Source organism: Eleginops maclovinus, chromosome 2 (assembly GCF_036324505.1).
Source record: "Eleginops maclovinus isolate JMC-PN-2008 ecotype Puerto Natales chromosome 2, JC_Emac_rtc_rv5, whole genome shotgun sequence".
In the NCBI taxonomy this organism is placed as follows: domain Eukaryota; kingdom Metazoa; phylum Chordata; class Actinopteri; order Perciformes; family Eleginopidae; genus Eleginops; species Eleginops maclovinus.
Genome location: NC_086350.1, coordinates 15,373,532 through 15,398,516, shown reverse-complemented (window position 1 = coordinate 15,398,516; position 24,985 = coordinate 15,373,532). Strand labels below are relative to the sequence as shown.

Sequence of the window (24,985 nt, the reverse complement as noted above, 5' to 3'; positions counted from 1 at the left end):
TACACGTTGTTTTTAGTGAAATAAAGCAATGCATTCTTGCACCCAACCCAACTGACTATCATGCACTGTTGCTATGTTTTCAAGGTCTTACATGCCAGTTAAAGACAGCCCCACTTTTATTAGCTGCAACTTGGTGACTTTGAGGATGTATAGTTATGTGCCATAATGGTGTATATTGTGGGTTCTTGTGTATGCAAAAGTCACTGACATACTTCCATTGTGTTTCCACAGGTGTGTCTAATGACACTGGTGCTCCTGTAATTATTGCAATGCAGTGTTGCAATTAATGCTATTAGTTACACCTGTTTCTTAGTTTCACTCCACATTTTGCCTTCAGGTCATATGAAAACTAGAATTACCGACTTGAAGTTGAATGCCAATGCCCACCAGTGTAATTGCAGTTTACAACAATTGATGTTAAAATTGCTACCACTCCTATAAGACATTGATGTGAAATGGTATTAATTAGCATATTAATTCCTGGGTTACGGATAAACAAAATGGGAATTGAGTTTGAGGTATATGATAATAGAGCATGACATTTGTGGTGTCCAGTTGTGTGTTAGTTGACCCTTGAAGTGTTTTATTAAGATCGTCAGTTGTAGCTTACTTTGATGCATACAGGGGTTGAGACGAATGATATCCAGTAGCTTGAATATAATTTGGGTAATGGAGCAAGCAAAGACATTTTACTGGCTTAATGTATGTGTTCGCTTACTCTCACCCTACAGTTTAGTTCTCCTCAGTAATCTGTCCGACCTCATGTGGGAGTGCAGGCAAGTTATTGATCACCTTGTCTGTTTCTGAGTTTTGTTCCCCATGACAACCACTCAAGCTCCTCTTTGTCCATCAGTTGAAATCATGCCTTTAACTGGCAAAGCAACCTGCAGTTTACCCCCGGTACAGTATTATATGTACACTGTTTTAACTTGGACTCGTTCAGGTGTTTATTTGTGGTAGTTGTCAGGTGTTAGGGGAAGAGGAGAGTGTTTATGTTGGTAGGGAGAGACCGACTGGGAGTGTTTGCAGGAAAGTATTAAGTGTGGAGCCAACTTTGACCTAATGTTGCATCATGTTTATCTCTCGGGTGTGTGAGTGCATGCATGCACACAGTAAGACTTGGCATGCCAGCATGTTTTCCTGAAGCGTGACTGCAGGGTTGTTTGCACTTAAGAGTTGAGCAGTAAAACTTTGTGTTGAGAGAAACTCAGAGAATCAATGTTGCACGACTTTGCTTCCGTCCTCGCTCAGCCTCCTGGGAGAATGGGCATGTCAGAGCTAATTATGCCATCCCAAATCAAACAAAATGACTCCTGTTGGTTTTCTACATCAATCTGCTCCTCCCCTTAGCCTCATGTTGTTGGCTGTACATGTAAACAATGCAATGCATTCTGCCCTGCCTTGTGAAAAGAAAGTTTGGCTTAGTTTTTTTAAAAGTACGTAGCATTCATTTATTTGGAGCTTCTCAGATATGCTGTATCTGTTTTATTAGTTGAAATGTTGGGGTTTTAGACTTTAACATCTAAAGGCATCCTGTTTATAACCTGTAAGATTGATAGAGGAAAAATAATCTTTGAAAAAATAGATAATGATTGATAATCATGAAACGTCACATAAAGGAAATTCACCTTGCTGCAGGGCATTAAACTAAAGAGGGCAATATGAGGTAGAAACAAGCATTACTAAGCACTATTAAAAATGAAAAAAGTGGATGCAACGCAGGCTAAATATAAAACCAAATACAGCACAGAAATCAAAAGCTGTGTATTTCAAAGTAATACAGTTAATAAAAGAAAGGGGCTCAAAGCAAGATAAAATTACGTTTTAATGTAATTATAATGGAAGAAACAGCAGAGATAAGTATGTGGCAGATAAGACTCTGGTGAACCCTGAGTTCTGTTTTGATAAAAGAATATCTGCTTCTCATTATCTGAGCATGTAGTTTGCATGCCGGTTACTTTGGCCTCGGGCTAGATGCTGTTTTGAGGAAGACAGATTATTAATATGATTGGCAGTGTGATCTTGACCTGCTGAGGGAGTTCAGGGCAGGATTAATAATTTACTTATCGATCTCAAGGAGGAAAACTGTATTATTATCAGGCCTGCTATAGTGCATCTTTAATGATCTTGCACTGAAGTTTCATATATATATATATATATATATATATATATTATAATGTCTTCACAAAGATCGAAGGTGGAGGAAAGAAAACATGATGAAGAGCAAAGAGCATGAGTCTGCTCGTTAAAAATTAGGGTTAGATGTAGCCACGTAGATATGTTCATGCATAGTATCAAATATATAACACTGACACTTGCTTTCAGCCACTCATTTATTTTATTTAAGTGTTGCCAGTTCTGCACAACCCTCCAATATTTTGCACATTTTTTTCACAAGCTACCTGTCATCCACTTCCAAACCAGTATTTTATTATTAGTTATATATTATAAGTACTTTGCAATAGTATACTACATGTAGTTTTTTTATATCCACATTTCGTGTATATTCTTTTCTATTTCCAAATATAGTATAATAGTTAAATAATTAGCATTTGATTTTTTTCTTACTTTTTTTCTGTTCTTGAACTGTGTTTAATGTATGCACCATGTACACCAAGGCACATTCCTCGTTTGTCTACTTGTGATAATGATTCTGATAATATCTGTTCAGTCTGCATTTTATGTGCATGCTTGCGGTTCAGATGAATTTTGATCAGAGAATGGGTGCAGCTAAGCTCTAACAACTTTGTATTGTCACAAAGTGTCAGTGCCTAAATATCGATTTAGCTCCTGATGGAAATCTAAAATGAGTGAACGTGTGGTTGCTGTGAAATAGCTCAAGAGTAAGCTATATGTCCTTTCAAATTTGAAAGCAGTGTTATTTAAAAAAAAATCACATTTCAAGAATTGTGGCTAATCCCACATTTCTGACTGTTAAAAGAGCTGTTAATGAGCCTGACTCAGAGAGCAGCAGTAAGTAACATTGTGGAGGTCAGGTAATCTCTGTAAACACTCATAACTGAATCCACGCAGCCTCTTAACTGAAGTGTCGTAAATGCCAGAACAAGCCTGTGGGTTCCTGGTTTTCTTGTTCTGGTATTTACATCACTGACTCCAGGGAAGAAAAAGCTCCTTGTTATTACAGCCGTCTACTCGTCATCACACATAAACATTTGATTACTGTTCAAAAACTACGTGTTCTGAGATATTGAACATATAGATACAAGAGACAAAAACCATAAACACCCACTTTACCTCTGCATCAGGTGCTGATTGCTGGGCGCCGCTCACAAAGCTGCTGCTGCGGGGAGTAATGTGGAGCTGACAGCTTGAATTGGACACCATGTTGAAAGTTTTTTTTCCATTCTATCAGCTGACGGTCAGTTAATTGAGCAGGAGACTATGTGACCTGCATGTACCAATGTAGTGCTTCACTGAGCAGAAACTTCACTGATTGATGTCTGCCTTGATGAGTTTGTGATTGATGTTGGTCGTCATTCTTTGTGCTACAATTTCTGGATAAAGTTGATCTCCGAAGAATTGTTCCTGCTTTGTTGAAGCAACCAGACACAAAACAAGTTTGTACTTGGGTGTACAGCATAAGGTTTAGCTCGGAGGATGCTGAATTTGCATATTTGTATGAGTTATTGAGTTATACCAATGAAGCCTCTCTTTTATATACATCCATCCTCCTCACTCAGCTGAGAACTCATATCATGGCATGTTTCTGTGTTGTTGTTTGTTTATTCCTCCTTGTGTTTAGACCAAATCTTGCCCAAGACTGTGCTCAAGGCATCTTCTCTGGCATCTGCAGCTGTGAGCTTATCATCCTTCTGTGTGTGTACAAGTGTGTGTTACCCCAGTGTGACATATGCTGCTGCTGCAGCGTCTCAGGGTATTTCTCTCTTGTCATTGATGTACATACACAAGGTCAAACAGGGAGAGCATCTGGTGGGCGAGACATAGTGTATTTGAGGAATGCCAGGGAGCATCTGGGTGCACTAGCACACACAAACACCTTCAATTAAAAACACACACACACACACACACACACACACACACACACACACACACACACACACACACACACACACACACACACACACACACACACACACTGTACACACACACACAGACGAAAGAAAGAAATGCACAGATCTACAAATGCTTTCACGTACATAAACATTTACTTTCCACTCTTACTCAATGTGTGTCTCTCTCAGTTTCTTGCACACACACAAACATTCACCATACAGATGCAGAAAAAGTGAAGTGGTGCAGTGACAGCAGCAGCAGATAGGGGGCGCTGCAGGACTGTGGAAGCTCTCTGACCAATCCGTTGGCAGGTCGTTTGGAGCCCGGCTTCCCACTGGCACATCTCCTTCTCCTCTCTTTTCTCCCGACGGTCGTCGTCTCTCTCATCTCTCCGCGTCTCTCTGCATCTCCCTTCCCCCTCTTCCTCGGCGTCTTCTCTGGGATTAATATTGGCTGCAGCCAGGTGCTGCAAGTGTGTGTGGTGGAGCAGCTGTGGAGAAGTAGAGGCAGCAGGGAGGACAGTGAGGTTTCACCGAGGCGGCAGAAGATGTGCAGCGGTTGTTTGCAAGGCTAGAGGACGCCTGGGAGGACAGGCTGTCTGTGGATGTATACCTGTGGAGAAAGGACCGCTTTTTATCAGCATCTGGGCTAGCTGCTGATGAGGTGCCTTGTCTGCACCGCCGTTGTCTTCACTCTGTCTGTCTGTCTCTAGATTTCTCTCTGCACATATGTCTGTGTGTGTCGGTGTGCATTTATATTGTGTGTGTGTCGGTGTCTGTGCATGAAATGGCCTTTGCCTGTATACACAACTGTAGGATGATGTTTACCAACCTGAGAACTGCGACAATTTTTGCAATCAAGATTTCCTCCTGTATTTCTTTGTTTTCCGGCTCTCTCCTCTCCTCTCCTCTCCTCTCCTCTCCTTTCCCCTCCTTTCCCCTCCTTTCCCCTCCTCTCCCCTCCTCTCCTCTCCTCTCCTCTTGCTTCGCTGTTTGTGAAGCAATTCAGAGCTCCACAGCCTCGCTAAAATGGTGTCAGTTTACATAAGATGTTGTTCCAAGAATTCCTTATTGCAAAATCACACAGCCACCTGTGTCGGCAGCACACACACAGGTATCTGCACTGTGCACCGTTCCAATTTCCTCTCTGAGGGTAGGCTGTGTGTTCTCATTGACGGGTAGGCTGCATTAAGCTAAACCGGTAGGCCGAAAGCTGTCAAGACAATTTGGCTGGAGGTCGCTAGGAAAAGCACCAGTGAGAGGATATGTTTTTCGTTTGTTAATGCATGGCATGTAACATAATCCCCCCCCCCACACACACACACACTGTCTGATGTGATAGTCTTGCATACTGAATGTTGTGTGGAAAATAAGTTCTCCTCCTCTCATCCTCCTGGGCTTCTTTGGTTTGGGATGCAGGGAGGAGAAACTATTCATGGTCATTATCATACAGTGTGTGTGCAGCACAGATATGTTGGCGTGCTCTCTTCCTCTGAATTTATGCTATGTTAGTCATTCATTTGACTGTGTTTCGGTTCAGTGGCTTCATCAGGAGGAAGACAGCTTGTTCAGAGGGTAAAAAGCAGAGACAGGAAGTGATGAGGTGGTGTTAGCTTCTGTCCTCTGTAGGCCAGTGTCACCCAACCTGCTGACACCGCACATTTATTTAGCCCCAAGGGGATCACTGGTTTACACAATTACCACGGTGTGTGTCTTTTGCTGTTTTGCTTTGCTATGAAAATCAGTGCAAGCTTTCAATCTGATGAAGCAATTTACCCTGATATTGAATCACAAACAACCTCTAAATACACTTACCTCTTAACTACTTCTTCACAAACTTCAAGGTTCCAATCACCTTGAAATGTAAAGTTTTCTGGACTGAGCAATGTTTGTTTGGCTGTGTGTTTCGAATGGCCTACTGGGCAGGCAACTGGTTTCCTACAGTGAAGTGAAATCCTTGCAGTTGTTTCCAGTCCAGTGTCACTTTCATCATGATTGATCCTGAGCCAATCTTGAAACAAAAGCCAATAAGACATTTGGATATCACTCCCACAAAATGTCAGGCTTGTGTTGTGTGTCGTGGAAAGGAAGGCAAGCTCTAATCTCTCTGTGTTTTTTTTTCAGGGGGGGTGGTTGACAAGGATTTGCGGCACTACCTCAACCTGCGTTTCTCCAAGGGCTCAGTGGACCACGACCACCAGCAGATCATCAGAGACAACCTCTACCTCCGCACCGTTCCCTGTGAGTCCACATCTCTCTCCTGTCGTCCATCACCCCTTCAGGCTTTAATTTACTCCTCTTTGATCTCTTCCTCTTCTGCCTCACTGTGTGTCTGTAATTATCTTTTATTGTCTTCCCCTCTTTCTTCGATATCATTACCCCTCCCCCCTCCTCCTTCAGATCTATTTCTTTATGTTTCTCTGTTTTAGATTTTCCTCCTTACCCTCGGGACGTTGCCCTCCTGTTTTTACATCACCCTCACGCTCTTTCCCTCCATCTCTCTCTGTCTATTTCTCCTTCTTTCCCTTCAATCGTCCGGCTGCTGAGATCTCAGCCTGAGGTTTCCACGGCAACCAGCCTCTTGTCTCGAGGCTTGCGTTGCCTTGACGCCCTACCCCCTTCAGCACACGCTAGACATGCACAACACACACATGCAGATACACACAGATAGTCACATGTCACTCTTCTGGTTACAATAAGATATCTTTCTTTAATCTGGGCGTGTGAAATACAAAAATAATTTTTTCACAGACGTGCATGCAGACGTGTGGTTTGCTGTGCATTGTGTTATCAGTGCCTGTTGCCTGTCGGTGGATTCTGTCATTGCTGTAATTGTCATTGAGCGGATGGCGTCTCCGGCAGCTCCACCCGCTGTCAGTACTCCATGCAGCTTGTGTATCAGCTCCTCTGATGCAGACTGCACATGCTGCTCGCTGAAGGGCTTTGTACATGTCTGACATGTTTCAGTATCATCTGTTAAGAACCTCGGTAATGCTGTCTCGGTGATTTGCAAGTAAAGGTGGTTGAGTTGAGTCAACCGGCCTTTTTCATGTTTATGAACAAACAGATTTTGGTGGAGAACCATGAGGAGGCAAAGCCAGGCTTTGACGTCAGTGATGGTTGTCTTTGCATTGGCTGAGCGCAGCTACTCTACTAGATCTCCTCTGCCGGTGTCGAGCTGCTGACACAGAAGTGATTGTTTAATACGCTCTCACAGCTGCACAGTTCCTGAGCCTCTCTCTCCCTCTTTTTCCTCCCCTCCCTCCCTCCCTCCTTCCCTTTCTCCTGTCGTCTTCATGTCTTTGCTTTCACTCTACGCGCTCTCTCATCTTCCCTCTGCCTCTTCCGCCTTCCTCGCCTTTTTGATTTCTTTTTGGTCACCACCTTACTCTATCTCATTTTCACTCTCTTTCAATTTAAATCCAGATTGCCCACTCCTTCCCTCTCTTTTCTTCTTCCTTTCTCAGCCCGTTGGCTGTGTAATAGTGCAGTGAAGGCGTACTGCCGAGATGACTGCTGAGGTGATGTGGACTGGCTGGGGTTCAACACTGCAGATCCTCACACACTTCTGCCCGGTCAAGGCATGGGTCTTTTAATAGCTGAACCATAGTTTTGTTAATAGGTCTGTTTCAATTGCTTGGTTGCAATTATTTGACAGATTGCGATCATTTTGCCATATCCTTGGATTCTACGATCAAGGGATTTCAAAGCCAATGTCACAAATAGAAAGTCAATCAGGTGCATGTTTATTTGCTGGTCTCTTTACCTGAGCAAGAGGTTTTCATTTTCGATTGAAAACAGAACAATAGAGTTTCCCTCTCCAGGTCTAACTGTTGTTGGACAGCTTCTTCCGTTTCAGCTCATATTAGACTGTATTTATTAGCTTGAAGCAAGATAGCGACAGATGATGCCTTTAGCCGATCTTTGACTTAAAGCTGTGAGTCTCTTTGACGGCTGCAACAGTGTGTTTTACAGCTCTGGAGCAAGTTAATTCAATCATTAACATTAAAATATTTGGAGTTATAAGAAAACATGGTGCTATAAAGTAGTGTGGGCCCTAAGTGTCCAGCAGTGGCTCAGTCAGTAGGGGCTTGGACTGGGAATCGTAGGGTCACCGGTTCAAGTCCCCAAACAGACTTGAAATATGGAAAGTGGACTGCTACTTAGAGAGGTCCCAGTTCACCTCCTAGGCCCTGCTGTGGTGCCCTTGAGCAAGGCACCGACACCTCCAATCCCCCCTCCCCATTGCTCCCCGGGCGCTGCACAATAGCTGCCCACTGCTCCTAGTACTAGATGGGTTAAATGCAGAGGACCAATTTCACTGTGTGTGCTCTGCTGTGTGCATGTATGTGACAAATAAAGAGGGTTTCATCCTCCGATTCTATCTATTCTATTAAGTGTGTAGCCTGAACGTAGCGTGTGTGGTAGAGCGAGAATGAGAGACACAATGGATGCGCTCAGAGCAGACAGTCGGTGGCTATCTGAGCAGAGAAGAATTGGGAGTAAAGTTGTGCTGTAAAAGTAAACATAACTGCAAAGCGAGCATCAACTCAGACCCTAGAGGCCAAACAAAATCTCCCCTGTGCCTTCTGTCCACGGTCTGGAAGCTGAAGCAGGAATAATCAGAGGCCTTGTGTTTCCCTGCTGCATATTAACCTTTTATAAGGAAAATCAAGCCTCTTTCTACATTAATTAACTGTCTCTAACCACTTGCTATTTAAAATAAATCAATGTGCAGCAGAGCCAGAGGTGACATACTGTTTCTTTTGCCAATGACCACATCATTTTGAGAAGCAGATATTGGAATTAACAGAAAGGAATAATGTCTAGTTAGAAAGTTAACCATCAGCACCGTTTTGTGGCATGTCATTTGCAGAAATAGACAATTAAATATATAAGGGCAATTATTTGTATGACAATTAATTGTCATTTTAAATTCATGATTGTGACAGCCCTGTTCGTCACCACCTCGTTTCAATTACACCCGGCTTCCAGCCCTTTATAAAAATGGAAAGACAGTCATTCTGTGTGATATGTGTGCAGTAATGACATCCCCATAATTAACTGCGTATCACTTAACAAAGCTGATACAGTGTAATGAAGATTATAGAAATTCAAACTGGTAGACCTCCTGCACAGCAGCTTTGAGATACATTTCATATTACAGTGATTCCCGAAAATTTGACTTAATTTCATCAATCTTATTAAATATGCCTTTGGTCAGCAGGGCATCAGAATCAGAATTTCTTTAATCATCTCACAGAGGGAAATTTAAAGTTTGGATAGAGATGAGAAATACAAATAACACACTTTGGATAAAAAGGCGTGCATATAGTATTCAAATCTAAAGAAAAGAAACATGTACAGAAATACACATTCAGGGAAAATAAGCAAGTAAGCAGTATTTATAAAATAAAATAGTGTAACATTTTTAGAATACTGTGTGGTAGCGGTGGGATTGCAGTGGTAAAAGAAAATAAATATTTACATAATGACATACCGACTCAATGGACTACCTAAGAAGAAGCCACTAGGAATAATAATTATAGCATCGACGTATTGCACATAAGTGTTGTAGCACAACAGTTGTGTCATATTCGATGTCTGTTTAGTGTTTACATCACCGCACATTGGTTTCATAGTCCGAGTTTGTGTGTTTGTGTGTGGGGGGTCTACAAGGGGCCATGGTTGTTATACAGCCTGACCGCTGCAGGAAGGAAGGACATCTCTACAGCATCGGAGGGTGTTTCATACGTTCAATGACTTCCTGCCAGTCTGAGACACACGTAACGTTGCTTAACTATCAGACTGACAGAGCATCAGACTGCCAAAAACCAGGGATGATTGTCCTGAGCGCTGGGCTGCTCGTGCTCAGCATACTGTTTGTTGTTGTGGTTCAGAACGTCACAAAATCAGTGTTTTTCTCCCGTGTCTGCAGCGCTCTGACCATGCTGTCAGTGCGAGTCTGTCAGCTTGACAAGCAGACGCCACTCTGCATCACAACATGCTGTCACACTGAAGGACGTGTGTGTGTGTGTGTGTGTGTGTGTGTGTGTGTGTGTGTGTGTGTGTGTGTGTGTGTGTGTGTGTGTGTGTGTGTGTGTGTGTGTGTGTGTGTGTGTGTGTGTGTGTGTGTGTGTGTGTGTGTGTGTGTGTGTGTGTGTGTGTGTGTGTGTGTGTGTGCGCATACAGCTAGAAGGCTCAAATGCTGACATCAACTCCTGCATCCTGTTATATCACTTGGCTCAAGGATTGGTCGTTCTCCCCCCAAAATAATGAATTGAATGTGATATTAGTAACTTTATTCACAGGGTGTGTTGATGCCTCCATATTGCAGTGTGTTTGCATGTGAACCTTTACCTATTTTCAGGTTTCCTTTTCACATGCATAAGAGTGAGAGTAAGAGTGATTTACTATTAGTGCATAAAGTGTCAAGCAGATCAAACAGACATAAGGAGAATTGAGGTGTGATGTGAGTGGAATAAAACATCAGATATGCATTTATCTTAAATGCAAATTTAGGTTGAAACATGGTGTAAGATGTCACTGTTTGATAGCTAATCTTACTTCTCAAGCCTTTGAGATAAGACATTTTTCAGTTCATTCACAGAGATCACTTGACCACTTCAGAAAATTAGTCTATGCTACTGCCTGAGCACCTGCTGTTGAGGAATTTAGTTATTCAGTGTGAGTACCTCTTTGATAGGAGGGTAGCTAAGAGTACAAGCATTGAAATGGGGCTCAAGGAATAAGAAGATCTGGGAAATATATCGGGGAAAGAGAGCAGTGACAGAACAGTAAACAGAAAAGGAGAAATGGGAGGGCAGATAATGGATGTAGACATGAGCAAAGAGGCTCTGTGGGAAGATGGAAAAAGGGAGAAAACAGGAGGAGGGGTGGTTAAGAAGAGACGGTCAGCAGGGGAGAGATGTGGAGGAAAGAAGAGAGTGGACGAAGGATGGTAATTGAGAAGGCGAGAGTTGATGCAGGAGATGGAGGGATGAGCAAAGCAGAGACATGGGGAGTAAAAGGGCGGACGTGCACAGAATGGGGGTAGTGGGAGATATGAGAGAGCCTCGTAAGTCATTCCCCGGGGAACCATCTCCTCCCCTCCGCACTACTCAGAGGCATCAGTAAAAGGCTCTATAAATAGCTGCAACAGTGAGCAGCACGTTTCCCTACTCACATAGCCTATAAATACATGCAGCTTCTGTCACTTCACATCCGCTGCTCTGGACCGACGCTGCCCCGCAGCTTCGCTGCCTCCGTTAGGGGATCGTCCTCCAGGCCAGGATGCTTCAGAAGGTGATAGTGCTGACGATCCCACGATAATGATAGCGGTAATGTTCATAGCGATTTTGGGAGTAGATTTGTGGAAAAAGACCCTTTTTAACCTTGATGCACGCAGAAGATGTGTGCAGTTTACTTACTATGCAAAAAGCTAACAAGACTGTTTGAGTCCTCCCTTGCAAAATGTTAAACAAAGCTCTCTGCACCATCAGACAGCTGAACAAAACAGCTGATTTCATGTTACAAATAATCAAATCTATCAGCATGTCAACATGTCTGAAAGTGATACACTGATATTGATGTGTTAACTGGGTGTATTTGTCATAACTTTTACTCAACCATTTATTTTAAAAACATTTGTATTGATGTTAACGGCAGAGTAAATTTCAGTAGATGAAAAAAACCAGAAACAGTCACCAAGCAGTAACATATTGTTGAGTTCCACTGGTGAATGTGGGACTGCAGTTGAAGCCTTATATTGTTGTTTGCTCTCTGCTTTCCTCACAGTCAAGTACACTTACACTTGTTTGACATTTTGGCTCGGACAACATGTTTGCCAATGTGCTGTTGTAACAAAGTTAGACCTGATTCATTCTGCTGTTGAAAATCTGCAGCTTGAAGTGAACATTCAGTCTATTCATCTGTAATGATTTCCTCGGCAGAGGAGGCTGTCTCTGCAGTGAGCTACCAAATTCTCCCACCTCCATCTGTGTTTGATTTATAATTTGACTGGCTGACCAACAAAACGTTATATTTGCATCCGAAAAAATTTGTTCTGAAATGAAACCAAGAAAGTCGGTTCAGTTTTTGGGATATTTTTGTAGTTGGAACACAGTATTTGTTATAAAATTCATAATCCTGTATATAGATTGCTGATTGTATCATCTTCAGAGTTACTAATATGGGTGTGAGTGGGCTTCAGCCCTAAATGGGTACTGCGAGTGATGATGATGATGGGGGAGGAAGAGGAGTGATGGCAGTTATTTGAAGATGTTTGTCATGATGACTAAAGTGAAGTTAGATGAGAAGGTAAAGAAAATACTTATTTCTTGTGTGTGTGTCTCTTTGGCACATTGATTGTGATGTGTGTGAACTCACAGAAACGCACTGTGTTTGGGTATGAAAACACCGGATTTTTACACTGACACACTGAATATTCTGTTTGTGTGTTGGGATTTAATTGTCTGAACTGTTAAATAATGAGTGGTACGTGCCATTCTCTTAGACGTTGTGTGTGCTTGCCACTGCATGTGAGAGAGAAGGAAAAATACATCATCCCCCAGGGACTCTCACCTTAAAGGGGTGATTTGCCTGCTGGCTTGCTCTTGCTAAAGGCTTGGCTGACATGCTTTGATGTGGTTCTGCGCTCCCTGCTGTTTGATTGGCATGCTGGATTAATGTTGTTCCACAGATGAAAGAAACTGCAAGTGATAGGATTATTATGAAATGAACATAGCAAATAATGAACGTGATTTATGAATTGGTTATGTTTGCAAAATGCTTTGCATATTAAGCTCTGGACAGGTGTCCCTCTCCTCAGTGAACTCTCACTGAGCAGCTAATCAAAAAATGAGGTTTGTTTGAGGGCTATATTTTCTACTCCTGTTTCTAGTATTCCCTCTTCACCCCGCTCACCACAAGTCTGCCTCTAACATCAGAGTAATGTGCAGTGACGAGCCAGATGCTGTCCTGTGATGGTCAGTAAGCGCTGACACCTCAAAGAGCTTGACTGTTTACTCTAGTCAATCTTTGCCCCTCCACACAGAAACCAACATACACAGCTGCACAACCTGCATACCAAATCCCACACACCAGCTGTGTGTGTGTACTTCATCATCACCCCCACTGTCGTCCTGCGTCCTTCAGCTCTGCAGACAAATAAAGGTGCTTTTCAGCCTATCAGGTCTGATTTCCATCACCACAGGATGCGCGTCAGTACAGGAGTAATTCCTCAATGTCACTCAGGCTCCAGCTCCGCTCTGATCCACTGAGCAACTCAGTTGTCTTTACAGCCGCTTGTGGACCTGACAGACTCTCTATGAAAGAAACTCCAGACTTGATGCAGCGGTAGTTAACCTGAATTGGCTCTGTGCTGAGCAGATTTTTTTTTCTGTGAAGGAGGTTTCCATTGAATTAACTTTCATTTCCTATGAAATCACTTATTTTAGTTTTAACTCATTAACTCACTGTTATTAATTATGTCATCAATTGAATGCAGCAATTCCCAGGGCAGTCTTTCCAAAATCAGGTTATGATGGCAAGCCAAGAATACAGAACCTTTTTCATTTATTCAATCTCAATACCAGATGTTTTGAATTCAGTGGGAAAATGTTTAACATATGGATGATGTATGGACATTTCTATTTTGTTTATAAAATGTGAGAAAACACTCTGTTGACCATTGCTTAGTTTTTGTCCAAATATTGAATGTTGTACAGATAAAAGCACCAATGACTCACTAATGCTGTTAAAAAAAAGACTGGAGCGAGTACATTTTTAAATGGCTTTTTTGGTTGATGAATGACCCTGATCATTAAAACAATTTGTCAGCAATGGTAAAGATTAACTTTCTGCCAATAGACTAATCAATCAACCAGGACTTTATGAAAGTAAGGTTGACAGATTTCAGTGTTCAGTGAGTATTGAAATGTAAACAGTGCAGCACTGATAATGCCACACCATCCCGTTAGTTTGACATTTTGGAAAATGAAGTGGTTTTCAAATTTGCCAAAAGTTAAATGAGCAGATTCAGAGATTGTCATGTCGTTGGGTAAACATGAAGCTGGAGCAGGTTAGCTTAGCATAAAGCATAAAGACTGCATCAGGAGGAAACTGCCAGCATGGCTCAGTCCATGGTAACACATTTCACTTGCCACCAGCTGTCAGACTTACTACTGAACAAGGTTCGTGTTGTTTCTAATGTGACCATACATTTTAAATGCCATGTTTCCTCTTTATAGGGGGTATATCCCAGAATCACTGTTGTTGTTGATTGTGTGCCTTTGAACAAAGCCAGGCTAGCTGTTTTCCCCCGGCAGTCTTTATGCTAAGCTAACTTAACTGTCTCCTAGCAGTCCATCTGTTAGAGTAACAGAGTTTTAGGAGTTGCTGGTGGGCAAAGCAGCGCCACCTGATACTATTTTAAAAAAAATATTGGTGCACACCGTAGACTGTGGTCAGTGTTGCTGAGGTACACAACCAAATACAAGATTATCAGCCTAAACATGGTGTAAGTTTGCGTGGTAGAAGGGTGTACAGGCTTGTTTTTGCGCATTATCAAGCCTGTTCATTTCCTGCAGGTACCGAATGCGTTATTTTGATTTCACTTGCAGGTTATATACCATACTCTCTACGATCCGGCTGTTAGTTTGCCAGGCATGTTGGTCACAGGCATGTTTAGCTAGCAATCATTGCTAAAATTAGTCCAGTCATTTATTGACTGTCTCACTTTAACCATCTAAATTTAGTGAGATTAAGAAAATAAATCTGCCTGTAAGTGTGGGTAGAATGTTTAAAAAACCTGCACTATGTTTGTGTGATGAGAATGATGCTTTTGCCCACCAGTGCTATGCGCTTGTTTATAAACACCTGTTACCTCAATATTACCAGTTCATGAGTTTTCTGCTTTATACTGCCAAGTTACAGGCTTTAGTAGAACTTGCTTTATTATTTTAGATGCAGTAGGCTTTCCTCAAATCTCAGTCATCCGTGGAAGGGTTGGAACTTGGTGCTAGCTCGCTCCAAATCTCCCAGTCCTCCCAGCCTACTGCCCCCATCGGAGGGAAACCTGTCCACTTAAACAGCACCTGAATTACTCTGAAGTAACCAGGTGTGAGTCTCGGCGGCCTACGCTATGACAGTAATGGATGAATGAAGTGCAAGAAAGCACAGACCTGCAGCTCTGCAAAACAAAAGGGCTCTAGCTGAAGACATCTGTGGCTGAAACTAGTAAAACAGCTGTGTATGCAAAACGGCGATGTCATCTCTGACATAAATATTCTTTTTCTACAGCTAATGTAGATGTTGCAGCTTGTTTCCATGGCAAGGCTGCGTTGCCAGGCACTGACGTGTTGTCTTGGTAGCAGACGCTTCTGTCAAAGTGTTGCCATATTGCTTCGCTGCATCTGTAGCCTGGGCTTTGTAGTGTAAATAAGGATGACTGTGTGTGTGCTCGATCATACCTCTCCTATACACCTGCTTCCTCCCTTCACATCTGTGAACCGGGAAAAACGAAAAGAAAGAGGGAGGGTGAACAGTGAGCGAGCAACAGACGAGAGACAAAGTGCGAGACGGAGCTTGGAGGAGAGACAAAAGAAGAGAGGAGGATAACGAGGGGAAGAGCGAGCGGATTAAAAAATGCAGAGAGGGAGTAATGGGGACAAAGAACACCAACAGAGAATCCAATGGATGGAAGAGCAATGAGGTAAATTAGAAACGAGAGGAACAAGAAAAGAGACAGGATAATAGAAGAGGGAAATTTGTAAAAGGAAACAGTAAGATAGATTGATAAACAGATAGTTGCCAGACTGAGACAGTAAATTAATAAGCAAGCAGCAGTGTGTTTGTGTTTGGTGCAAGAAACAATACAATCCTCACATTCCTCTCTGTGCTCCTGCTGCCGTGCTGCTCTGCTTGCTCTGTGCTGAAAAGGATTCTGGGTAAACACGTTCAGGGTTTTGAGGACAGTGTATTGTTTCTTGGTACTTTTTGTTTGTACCGTTGAAGTATTGTGTCTTAAAACACCAACTCTGTATTCCCCCTTGGGTAGTTTAAAATCGGATAACATGTTTACAGCTGGCTTTTAGATTGAATAGGAAGATTTTTATGTTGTGTGCATCGTTTTATTTACCTTTTCATTGATTTTGGTGTAAAACTGGTTTCACACCTTGGGATTTGTGCTCTACTGCACTACATGCATACTCAGTGATGGACCTACCAAAGTATCTAGCATGGTACAAGAGCTTTAACCGACTGCAACACATCTCAATGGAGATTAAAAGACATGCATCCAGAAGATAAATCTCTCACTTTCCACCATCTTCAGTATTCGGCCTAGAGGGACAGGTGTACTATCAACTGTCTACCAGCTATTTATATAATCCTCCTCATCCAGTCCACCTGGGGATTATTGTGTCACATTTGCTCGACTTTTAGAGAGTATTTTTAGTTACCGTAGATTTGGTGTTACCTCTGTCTCTGTAACAAATTCCTTCCAACTCCCAAAACAGCCTGTTGGCTCTGAGGGATGATATGCTGAAGCTTGGAGAGGTTCGCAAGACAAACCCGATCCATATAAATCCACGTTGAGACAGAACTGGAAGCTCAGGTGGGACCATGTGTATCCAGTTTTCTGTCATTAGGTGTGTTGCTCAGTAAAATTGTTCAGGTATTAAAACTACAAATACTAAGTCATCTTTTTCATCAATGGATCTCACTCTAGAGGACAAAATTATCCCTATTTCTCTGTGTCTTCAGCTCACACAATAGTATAAAACACACACTTTCCAGCATCCTTACCTCTTCATTCCCACACATGTTCACTGAGGCGGGCGAGACCACCTCCCCCCACGCTTTGTTATGATAATCAGTCCAACAATCGTCTAAATTTTGCTGAATCTCCACCGCTCTGCCTTCCCACGTGACTCCCTGCTTAATTATATAAACATATGTATGAATACCTCTGGATGCACAGTAAGGTTAACCAATCACACTTTTTCTCCTTTCACTGTCTCTCTCCCTGTGATGCTGTTTTTCTCTGCTTACCACACTTCTGCCACTCTATTATTTAGCAAAGGTCTTTGTCCTCTTATCGTTTGACACCCAGCTGAGTTATTTCAGTATAGCAGCTATTTTAGCTTTTCCTCTAAATGGAATTTCCTTGTTATGTTTCGACGTAATCTTGTTTTTCCCTCCCTCACACACAGTCCCATAAATGTGAAAATATTCTGTAGCGCTAGGTCGTCATGGTTTAAGGCAGAAAATGTCTTCACCCCCTAAAGTGGCAGCTCCGAAGCTTTTCTGTGCTATTATGGATTTAAGTAATTTAAGCCATAAATCTCTATGGCGCTCATACCCCTACCCACAGCGTCACCTCTGAGAGGTTGGCTACGCTGGCTGATTGCAATGCAAAGACCAATTTTGGATCCCAGCCAACTTTATCCTTTATTAGCGAGAGCACGACACCCAATCAATAGTCAACAGCAGCAGTGCTTTTGGCTCGGGGGAAGCGTCCCTGCCTCCTCTCAGTACAGTCTGCTGCCATTTCTTTTACTTGAGCTCCTGTGATGCTTGCCCTAATTTGTTCAGCTCATTAATTAAAGCTCTGCTAAAGAGTTTCTGTAGCTATGTACAAAAATATAAAAATAAAATCCACTGAACAGAGCTGAAGACTTTTCAGCACATATCTACAAGGCCTCATAAATTATGGATTGTATTTGGATCATTTTTGGCCTCTACCTGGGGGTTTTCGAGGATAACAAAAAGGCAGTTGGTAAAGTAAAGATAGATGTAGAGAGAGAAAGGTAGCAATGGTGGCAAAAGGAACAGAGTATGGATTTTGCTTGGGACAGTGTTAGTTTTTATCACAAAGGTCTACTTTACAGTTTTTTAGTGGGTGTTGCTAAGGTGAAGGGAGAATCAAGAGCAGAATGCAAGAGAGAAAAAACAGGTAATGTGATAAGCCGCTATGAGTAGAAATGTGTGAAAAGGATGGAAGGAAAGAGGAAATGTCTGCCTATCTCAGGGACAGATAGTCGATCAATATTCCCAGCTAAGATCCAACAAGATGCTCTCTCTCACTCTTCCTCTGTCTCTGCCTCTCTGTCTCTCTCTGTTGGTGTGTCCGGTGAAGGAAGCTGTGGGAGAGGGCCATTGGCAGGTCAATCAGTATTCCAGCAGGCTCTGCCTACTCTAGTGTGGGCGGCAGAATAATTTCACCCGATCTTACAGATCAATAGCTGTACCAAGTGGAAGGTGACCAGCCCGCCTGGCTGGCTGAGCTGCTGCAGTATTCAGAGAAGAACTACACATGTGATGGATGCTCCTCTTCAAGACTCATTTTTAATGCTGTATAGTTCATGGAGTGGGCTCCATTGTACTGGTCTTTAAAGCTTCTTCCAATCTGTATTTCTTTTGAAGTAAATGTACAAGGGTACAAGCTGTGAGTGTTGTGGAACTCTTTTTAAATGGGGTGGACCCAATTTGAAATACGCTTGATAAATAATGCAAAGAAATACGGCTGTAATATACACTCTGTCTGTATCTTATGAAGGTCGTAATGTGAAATGTTTGTATAGACAGAAGTATTGAGACAACTCAGAGGGAGGAAATTTATTTATTAGCTGCACTAGGTTACAGAAGTTGAAACAGAAACAAGTTTTGGAGAAAAGAGAAAGATGATAATCAACTGCAGTCACTTAGTGTAAAATGCAGCCTAAAGGACTAGAATTTGAAAGTGTTTCACTGACCTTGGTAGTTTAGGCAGCACTTGGGGGTTGATATAACTGGTGGTACACACTGATTTATAATCCTGCTGACTGGACATAAACTGGGAGATACATAGCCATGAATAAGATATGTTTTATATGCATCCACAAATAACATAACAAATATCAAATACTACTGCTACTACTACTGCAACTGCTACTACTACTCAGGTCAGAAGCCCAGCTGTGGCATTAATACCCTTGCCTTTATTTACAATAACAAGATTAGCTGTTTAAAGATGTCACAGAACAGGCGGTGAGACATGAGACATAAGACATAGTCACATCTCTAAGTGACACCTGTCTCCATGTGTAAAGCAATTTAATCAACACTGTGGTCTTGTTGTGTGGTATAGAGTCCAGCAGGAGGCCTACTCATACTAGCTGCTGATCATGGTTGGAGTACAGCGAACAATGTCAACGGACGCACACAACACACAAACTCACTCAGTCATACCTGTGGTGTTGTGGATTTACAGTGTCCTACTGAGCTGTGATCTGCTTGGAAATAGGATTACTGTTGGCACAGTGGGTAGTTTACCACAATATAGAGCCACAGGGACAAGCAACAAGTTGTGTACGCAAATATAAGCACAAACTGACAAGAGGTGGTTCCAAACAAACACACCAATGTATACAGTATATTCAACAGCCTGCTGAACTATATAGGTCTGATGGTCTGTTATTGCCTCTTTCTTACTCATTAGGTGCTGAACAGTCATCTCTGCTCCCAGTCGTGACGTAAATACAGCAGAAATGCTCAGTGGTTGCACTACAGCAGTATAGTGGTGACAGATGATCGATAGAGATCTAATGATCAAGATCACACACTCACACAGGATCCTGCTCTCCACAAGATCACTATCCCCTCACTGTATCAACGACAAAGCTACCACCCGCTGTTTTAATATCATACAACTTACACTTTGGTTATGTTGCAGCTGCAGCACAAATCTTGCACTTAGGCCAGATCTGAAATTCTGCTACGGCCTGACTGTCCGTTGTTGTTGAAGTAACGGCCAGATCAATCTGACTTAGCTTTTACCTTCCGATCTCTGAGAGCCGACTTCAGGCCTGGCCAATCACTGTTTTTTAGGCAGGATCAATGGAGAGCAGGAATCAACACCATCAGACTTTACTGAGCCTAAGCTGAAAGTCCAGTTGGCAGAGACACAAACACAGCACCTCATTAAACTCAAAACTCCCATGGCTGCCATCACACAGCCGAGCCTCGACGGGTGCAGCACTGATGGAGAGCGTTGATGTAGGAAGGCTCTAATTGCAGCATGGGGATGTTGGGCCTCTGCATTCCTGCTGGTTAAACAATAATCCAAACGGCACAGTATTGTGTGTTGTGTATTAGGTTAGAGTTATGGTTGGTAAAAGTACCATATTGATGGACTCATTGCTAAAACACCGGATTGCCTAGTAGAGACTGAATGGCGGCGGTTTCTTATTTGAGCATGTTCTCCAATCTCCTCTAGCTGTCTCCTTCTGTCTCTCACTGTCACTCACACACAATTGTGTGAATGGATTTGGCTATCACAAGCGATGACTCCTCGCTCAGCCTCTTCTGTTCCATTTCCTTTCCCCTCCCACTTCCTCTGATACACTTTGTAGCCCTCAAATCTGTCGTCTTTTTCTGTACAGAACTTTTCTGGGCTCTTTCTCTGCCTTCCTGCCTTTTCTTCTCAAGTGCCCTATTTGGCTCTGATGACCTCTCTCTCTTCCTCTCTCTCTCTCTCTGCAGGTACCACCAGGCAGCCTAAGGAAGGGGAGGTGCCGGGGGTGGACTACAACTTTGTGAGTGTGGAGCGGTTTATGGAACTGGAGCAAAGTGGAGCCCTGCTAGAGAGTGGAACCTATGAAGGTGAGTGTCCGTTGTGCAGAAAAAAACAGTGCTTGGGGAGCAGAAATGAGAACGTATGGTTCAGCAGAGCTATTTTACAATTTCTGAATTCAATTTGTTATCTTGTGATTTCGAAAATGTACGTGATTTAGATATCTTTACCTGATAAATCAAGCGTGCCAGGTGATGCTCTTACACAGCTTAGGCAAACAAAATGATTCGTATGCACCAAGGCGTGTATTACAGCTTCCTCCAGTGGCTTTTTGAATGGCTGTGTGTGTGTGTGTGTGTGTGTGTGTGTGTGTGTGTGTGTGTGTGTGTGTGTGTGTGTGTGTGTGTGTGTGTGTGTGTGTGTGTGTGTGTGTGTGTGTGTGTGTGTGTGTGTGTGTGTGTGTGTGTGTGTGTGTGTGTGTGTGTGTGTGTGTGTGTGTGTGTGTGTGAACTGGATGAATGCCATTTCCAAGTCATGTCAAGTCTGTGCATCTGCTTTGCTACACTGACAGGGATACATTTACAGATGGGGGATTAGCCGGATCATTTGCCCACTCGCAAATTTGTTTTCTGTGAGAGTGTGCAGCAGGAGCCACTCACACAAATGATTATGTTTTTGTGTGCTTGCATGTGTGAGTGTGAGAGAATGGGTTCCAGTTTTTACATGTTCCTTAACTAACTGTGTATATTGTGTGTTAACAGTGAATGTTTCCCTCAATACAGAGTTTACTTATGCCCACTGTGGGAAGTTCTCTCTTTGTCTTTCTCGGGTGGCTGCACTGGAGGTGCAACTCATTTTGTAATGCACATTAAAATGTGAGAGATAGATGAGACAAAATCAGGAGATAAGGCAGCAAAAACAGGGGAATATTGTTTCGACAGCAGTGAAGGAGGCCAAAATAAGATGTATCATCAGTGTGTGTGTGTGTGTGTGTGTGTGTGTGTGTGTGTGTGTGTGTGTGTGTGTGTGTGTGTGTGTGTGTGTGTGTGTGTGTGTGTGTGTGTGTGTGTGTGTGTGTGTGTGTGTGTGTGTGTGTGTGTGTGTGTGTGTGTGTGTGTGTGTGTAGGGCTTGGTCCACATAAGAGCTTACGTATGTAATGATGTGAGATGAGTCACAGCTGAAGGTGGATATTGGAACTGTGCAAAAAGCCAAGATGCCTTCAGGCAAATCCAGAAGCGTTCTGCGTTTTTTAAACCCGCATGGGGCATAAGGAGGAACTTATCTCAGTTTGCTTTATTTTCAGAAAGTATCTCTTCAGGTTGTCCTTAAGCTTTCACTGGTGAGAGCTTGCTGCCTGTGCAGTTTGATACTTGTGTATTTGTTTACAGGTGCCCGTGCGTGCACATCATATTTTGTTATGATGTGATAAGACTGTTTGGTGACCAGCAGCGGAAGTGTACTTATTGAGGAAGTGGCTTCCTTATAGCTTTCTGCTCCTGCTGGGATGAAAGTAAAGGGATGTCTGTAGACTCTTTACTGCTGATCCTCCTTTTGTATTTTATTGCTGCCTCCTTCTCTCTTCTTTGCTCAGCTGTTGTTCTCCTCCCATTGCCCCTGTCCTCTCTCTCTGTTTCATCTTTGTGAAACCTCCACTATTTTCCACTTTGAGGGATTATAAAAAAAGACATATCTTCCTCTCACTCACACTCAACATTTAATCACAAACCATATTTCCCTGACAATGAGGGTATTACATTTCAACTAAAAATAAAGCTTTATTGTGGTTTGAATGCAAATAGCACACGGAAAGAAATAGGTCCATTCAAAACATATAATGACATAGATTGGAAATGACAGACTCTTCAATGTCAATCAAAAAGAGAGAAATATACTTTTGATGTATGGAGCATCTCCAGTAAGATGCCTTTAGGACCTTCATGTGTTATTTGTTTATGTTCATTCTATAGAACTTTTTTTACTTTTTCTACCGGCAGAACCCCTACAGTGGGTGTGAAATGACCGACGCACAGTGCTATTTTTATTCTTTGCTATTATTTTTGTGCTTCTGCCTCCAAACAGAGCTGTGCTCTAACATGAGTAGAATGACGCAGCTGTGGTTGTTTTCATACAAATCAGGTGGTTTTGCACAGTTTTGGTCACAATTTTACTATGAAATTGTTCCTTTTTCCGCCTGCTACTCGAATCCAGACAGTTAGTACAGAGACATATACAGTGGGGCAAAAAAGTATTTAGTCAGCCACCAATTGTGCAAGTTCTCCCATTTAAAAAGATGAGAGAGGCCTGTAATTTTCATCATAGGTACACTTCAACTATGAGAGACAGAATGGGGGAAACAATCCAGGAAATCACATTGTAGGATTTTTAATGAATTTATTGGTAAATTCCTCGGTAAAATAAGTATTTGGTCACCTACAAACAAGCAAGATTTCTGGCTCTCACAGACCTGTAACTTCTTCTTTAAGAGGCTCCTCTGTCCTCCACTCGTTACCTGTATTAATGGCACCTTTTTGAACTCGTTATCAGTATAAAAGACACCTGTCCACAACCTCAAACAGTCATACTCCAAACTCCACTATGGCCAAGACCAAAGAGCTGTCAAAGGAGACCAGAGACAAAATTGTAGACCTGCACCAGGCTGGGAAAACTGAATCTGCAATAGGTTAGCAGCTTGGTGTGAAGAAATCAACTGTGGGAGCAATTATTAGAAAATGGAAGACATACAAGACCACTGCTAATCTCCCTCGATCTGGGGCTCCACGCAAGATCTCACCCCGTGGGGTCAAAATGATCACAAGAACGGTGAGCAAAAATCCCAGAACCACACGGGGGGACCTAGTGAATGACCTGCAGAGAGCTGGGACCAAAGTAACAGAGGCTACCATCAGTAACACACTACGCCGCCAGGGACTTAAATCCTGCAGTTCCAGACGTGTCCCCCTGCTTAAGCCAGTACATGTCCAGGCCCGTCTGAAGTTTGCTAGAGGACATTTGGATGATCCAGAAGAGGATTGGGAGAATGTCATATGGTCAGATGAAACCAAAATAGAACTTTTTGGTAAAAACTTAACTCGTCGTGTTTGGAGGAGAAAGAATGCAGAGTTGCATCCAAAGAACACCATACCTACTGTGAAGCATGGGGGTGGAAACATCATGCTTTGGGGCTGTTTTTCTGCAAAGGGACCAGGACGACTGATCCGTGTAAAGGAAAGAATGAATGGGGCCATGTATCGTGAGATTTTGAGTGAAAACCTCCTTCCATCAGCAAGGGCACTGAAGATGAAGCGTGGCTGGGTCTTTCAGCATGACCATGATCCCAAACACACCACCAGGGCAATGAAGGAGTGGCTTCGTAAGAAGCATTTCAAGGTCCTGGAGCGGCCTAGCCAGTCTCCAGATCTCAACCCCATAGAAAATCTTTGGAGGGAGTTGAAAGTCCGTGTTGCCCAGCGACAGCCCCAAAACATCACTGCTTTAGAGGAGATCTGCATGGAGGAATGGGCCAAAATACCAGCAACAGTGTGTGAAAACCTTGTGAAGACTTACAGAAAACGATTGACCTCTGTCATTGCCAACAAAGGGTATATAACAAAGTATTGAGATGAACTTTTGTTATTGACCAAATACTTATTTTCCACAATCATTTGAAAATAAATTCATTAAAAATCCTACAATGTGATTTCCTGGATTCTTTTTTTCTCATTTTGTCTCTCATAGTTGAAGTGTACCTATGATAAAAATGACAGGCCTCTCTCATCTTTTTAAATGGGAGAACTTGCACAATTGGTGGCTGACTAAATACTTTTTTGCCCCACTGTATTTTCCTAAGACTTTCTTGTTGTAGCGTGACTGCACAACTATTATGTTCCCAAACGGGACTGTGTGCATCATTAAGCAGAGAAGGCACATTGACAGGGGTTTTTTTTGGCTCCCAAAAGATTAGTTTTGTAAAAAAAGGGACATTGCCTACTCTTGAGACACATTTAAGATGCTGTATTTATATTTGGAGTTATGCATTTTCTGCTTTAGGATTCTGCACCGAGTTATTTTTACTTAGGAGAAGCAAATCTCCCCCGAACCCATTAAGGACACTGCCAACTGTTAAGGATGCAATTGGGTTTTATTGAAACCCCAACTCTAACTAATAATGTTGTACTTGGCGCTAACACTGTAGTAGTTTTTCTCCAAACATGCACAAACACACACACACACACTGCCCTAATCCTGCAACAGTTGTCGTTGAGGAGAGTCGGCCTAATTAAGAAGAACGGACAGCTGCTTTGGCCTCCAAGAGCCAGTGAATTACTGAGTCAGCTAATTTAACAAAGCAGCAGTGCAAACGTTTTATCAACCCAAAAAGTACTATGTAAAGTGAGA

General features: G+C 42.6%; 1 protein-coding gene across 1 annotated transcript in view; it reads left to right on the top strand.

The window, feature by feature from the left end:
• The window catches only part of LOC134881495 (membrane-associated guanylate kinase, WW and PDZ domain-containing protein 2-like), a 76,259-nt gene that overhangs the window by 10,607 nt on the left and 40,667 nt on the right, over nt 1–24,985 (top strand). Inside the window, exons 2-3 of the mRNA XM_063908883.1 lie at nt 6,159–6,275; nt 20,559–20,678. Of these exons, the coding sequence (XP_063764953.1) occupies nt 6,159–6,275; nt 20,559–20,678 (237 nt within the window). The remainder of the gene's footprint in view (nt 1–6,158; nt 6,276–20,558; nt 20,679–24,985) is intronic.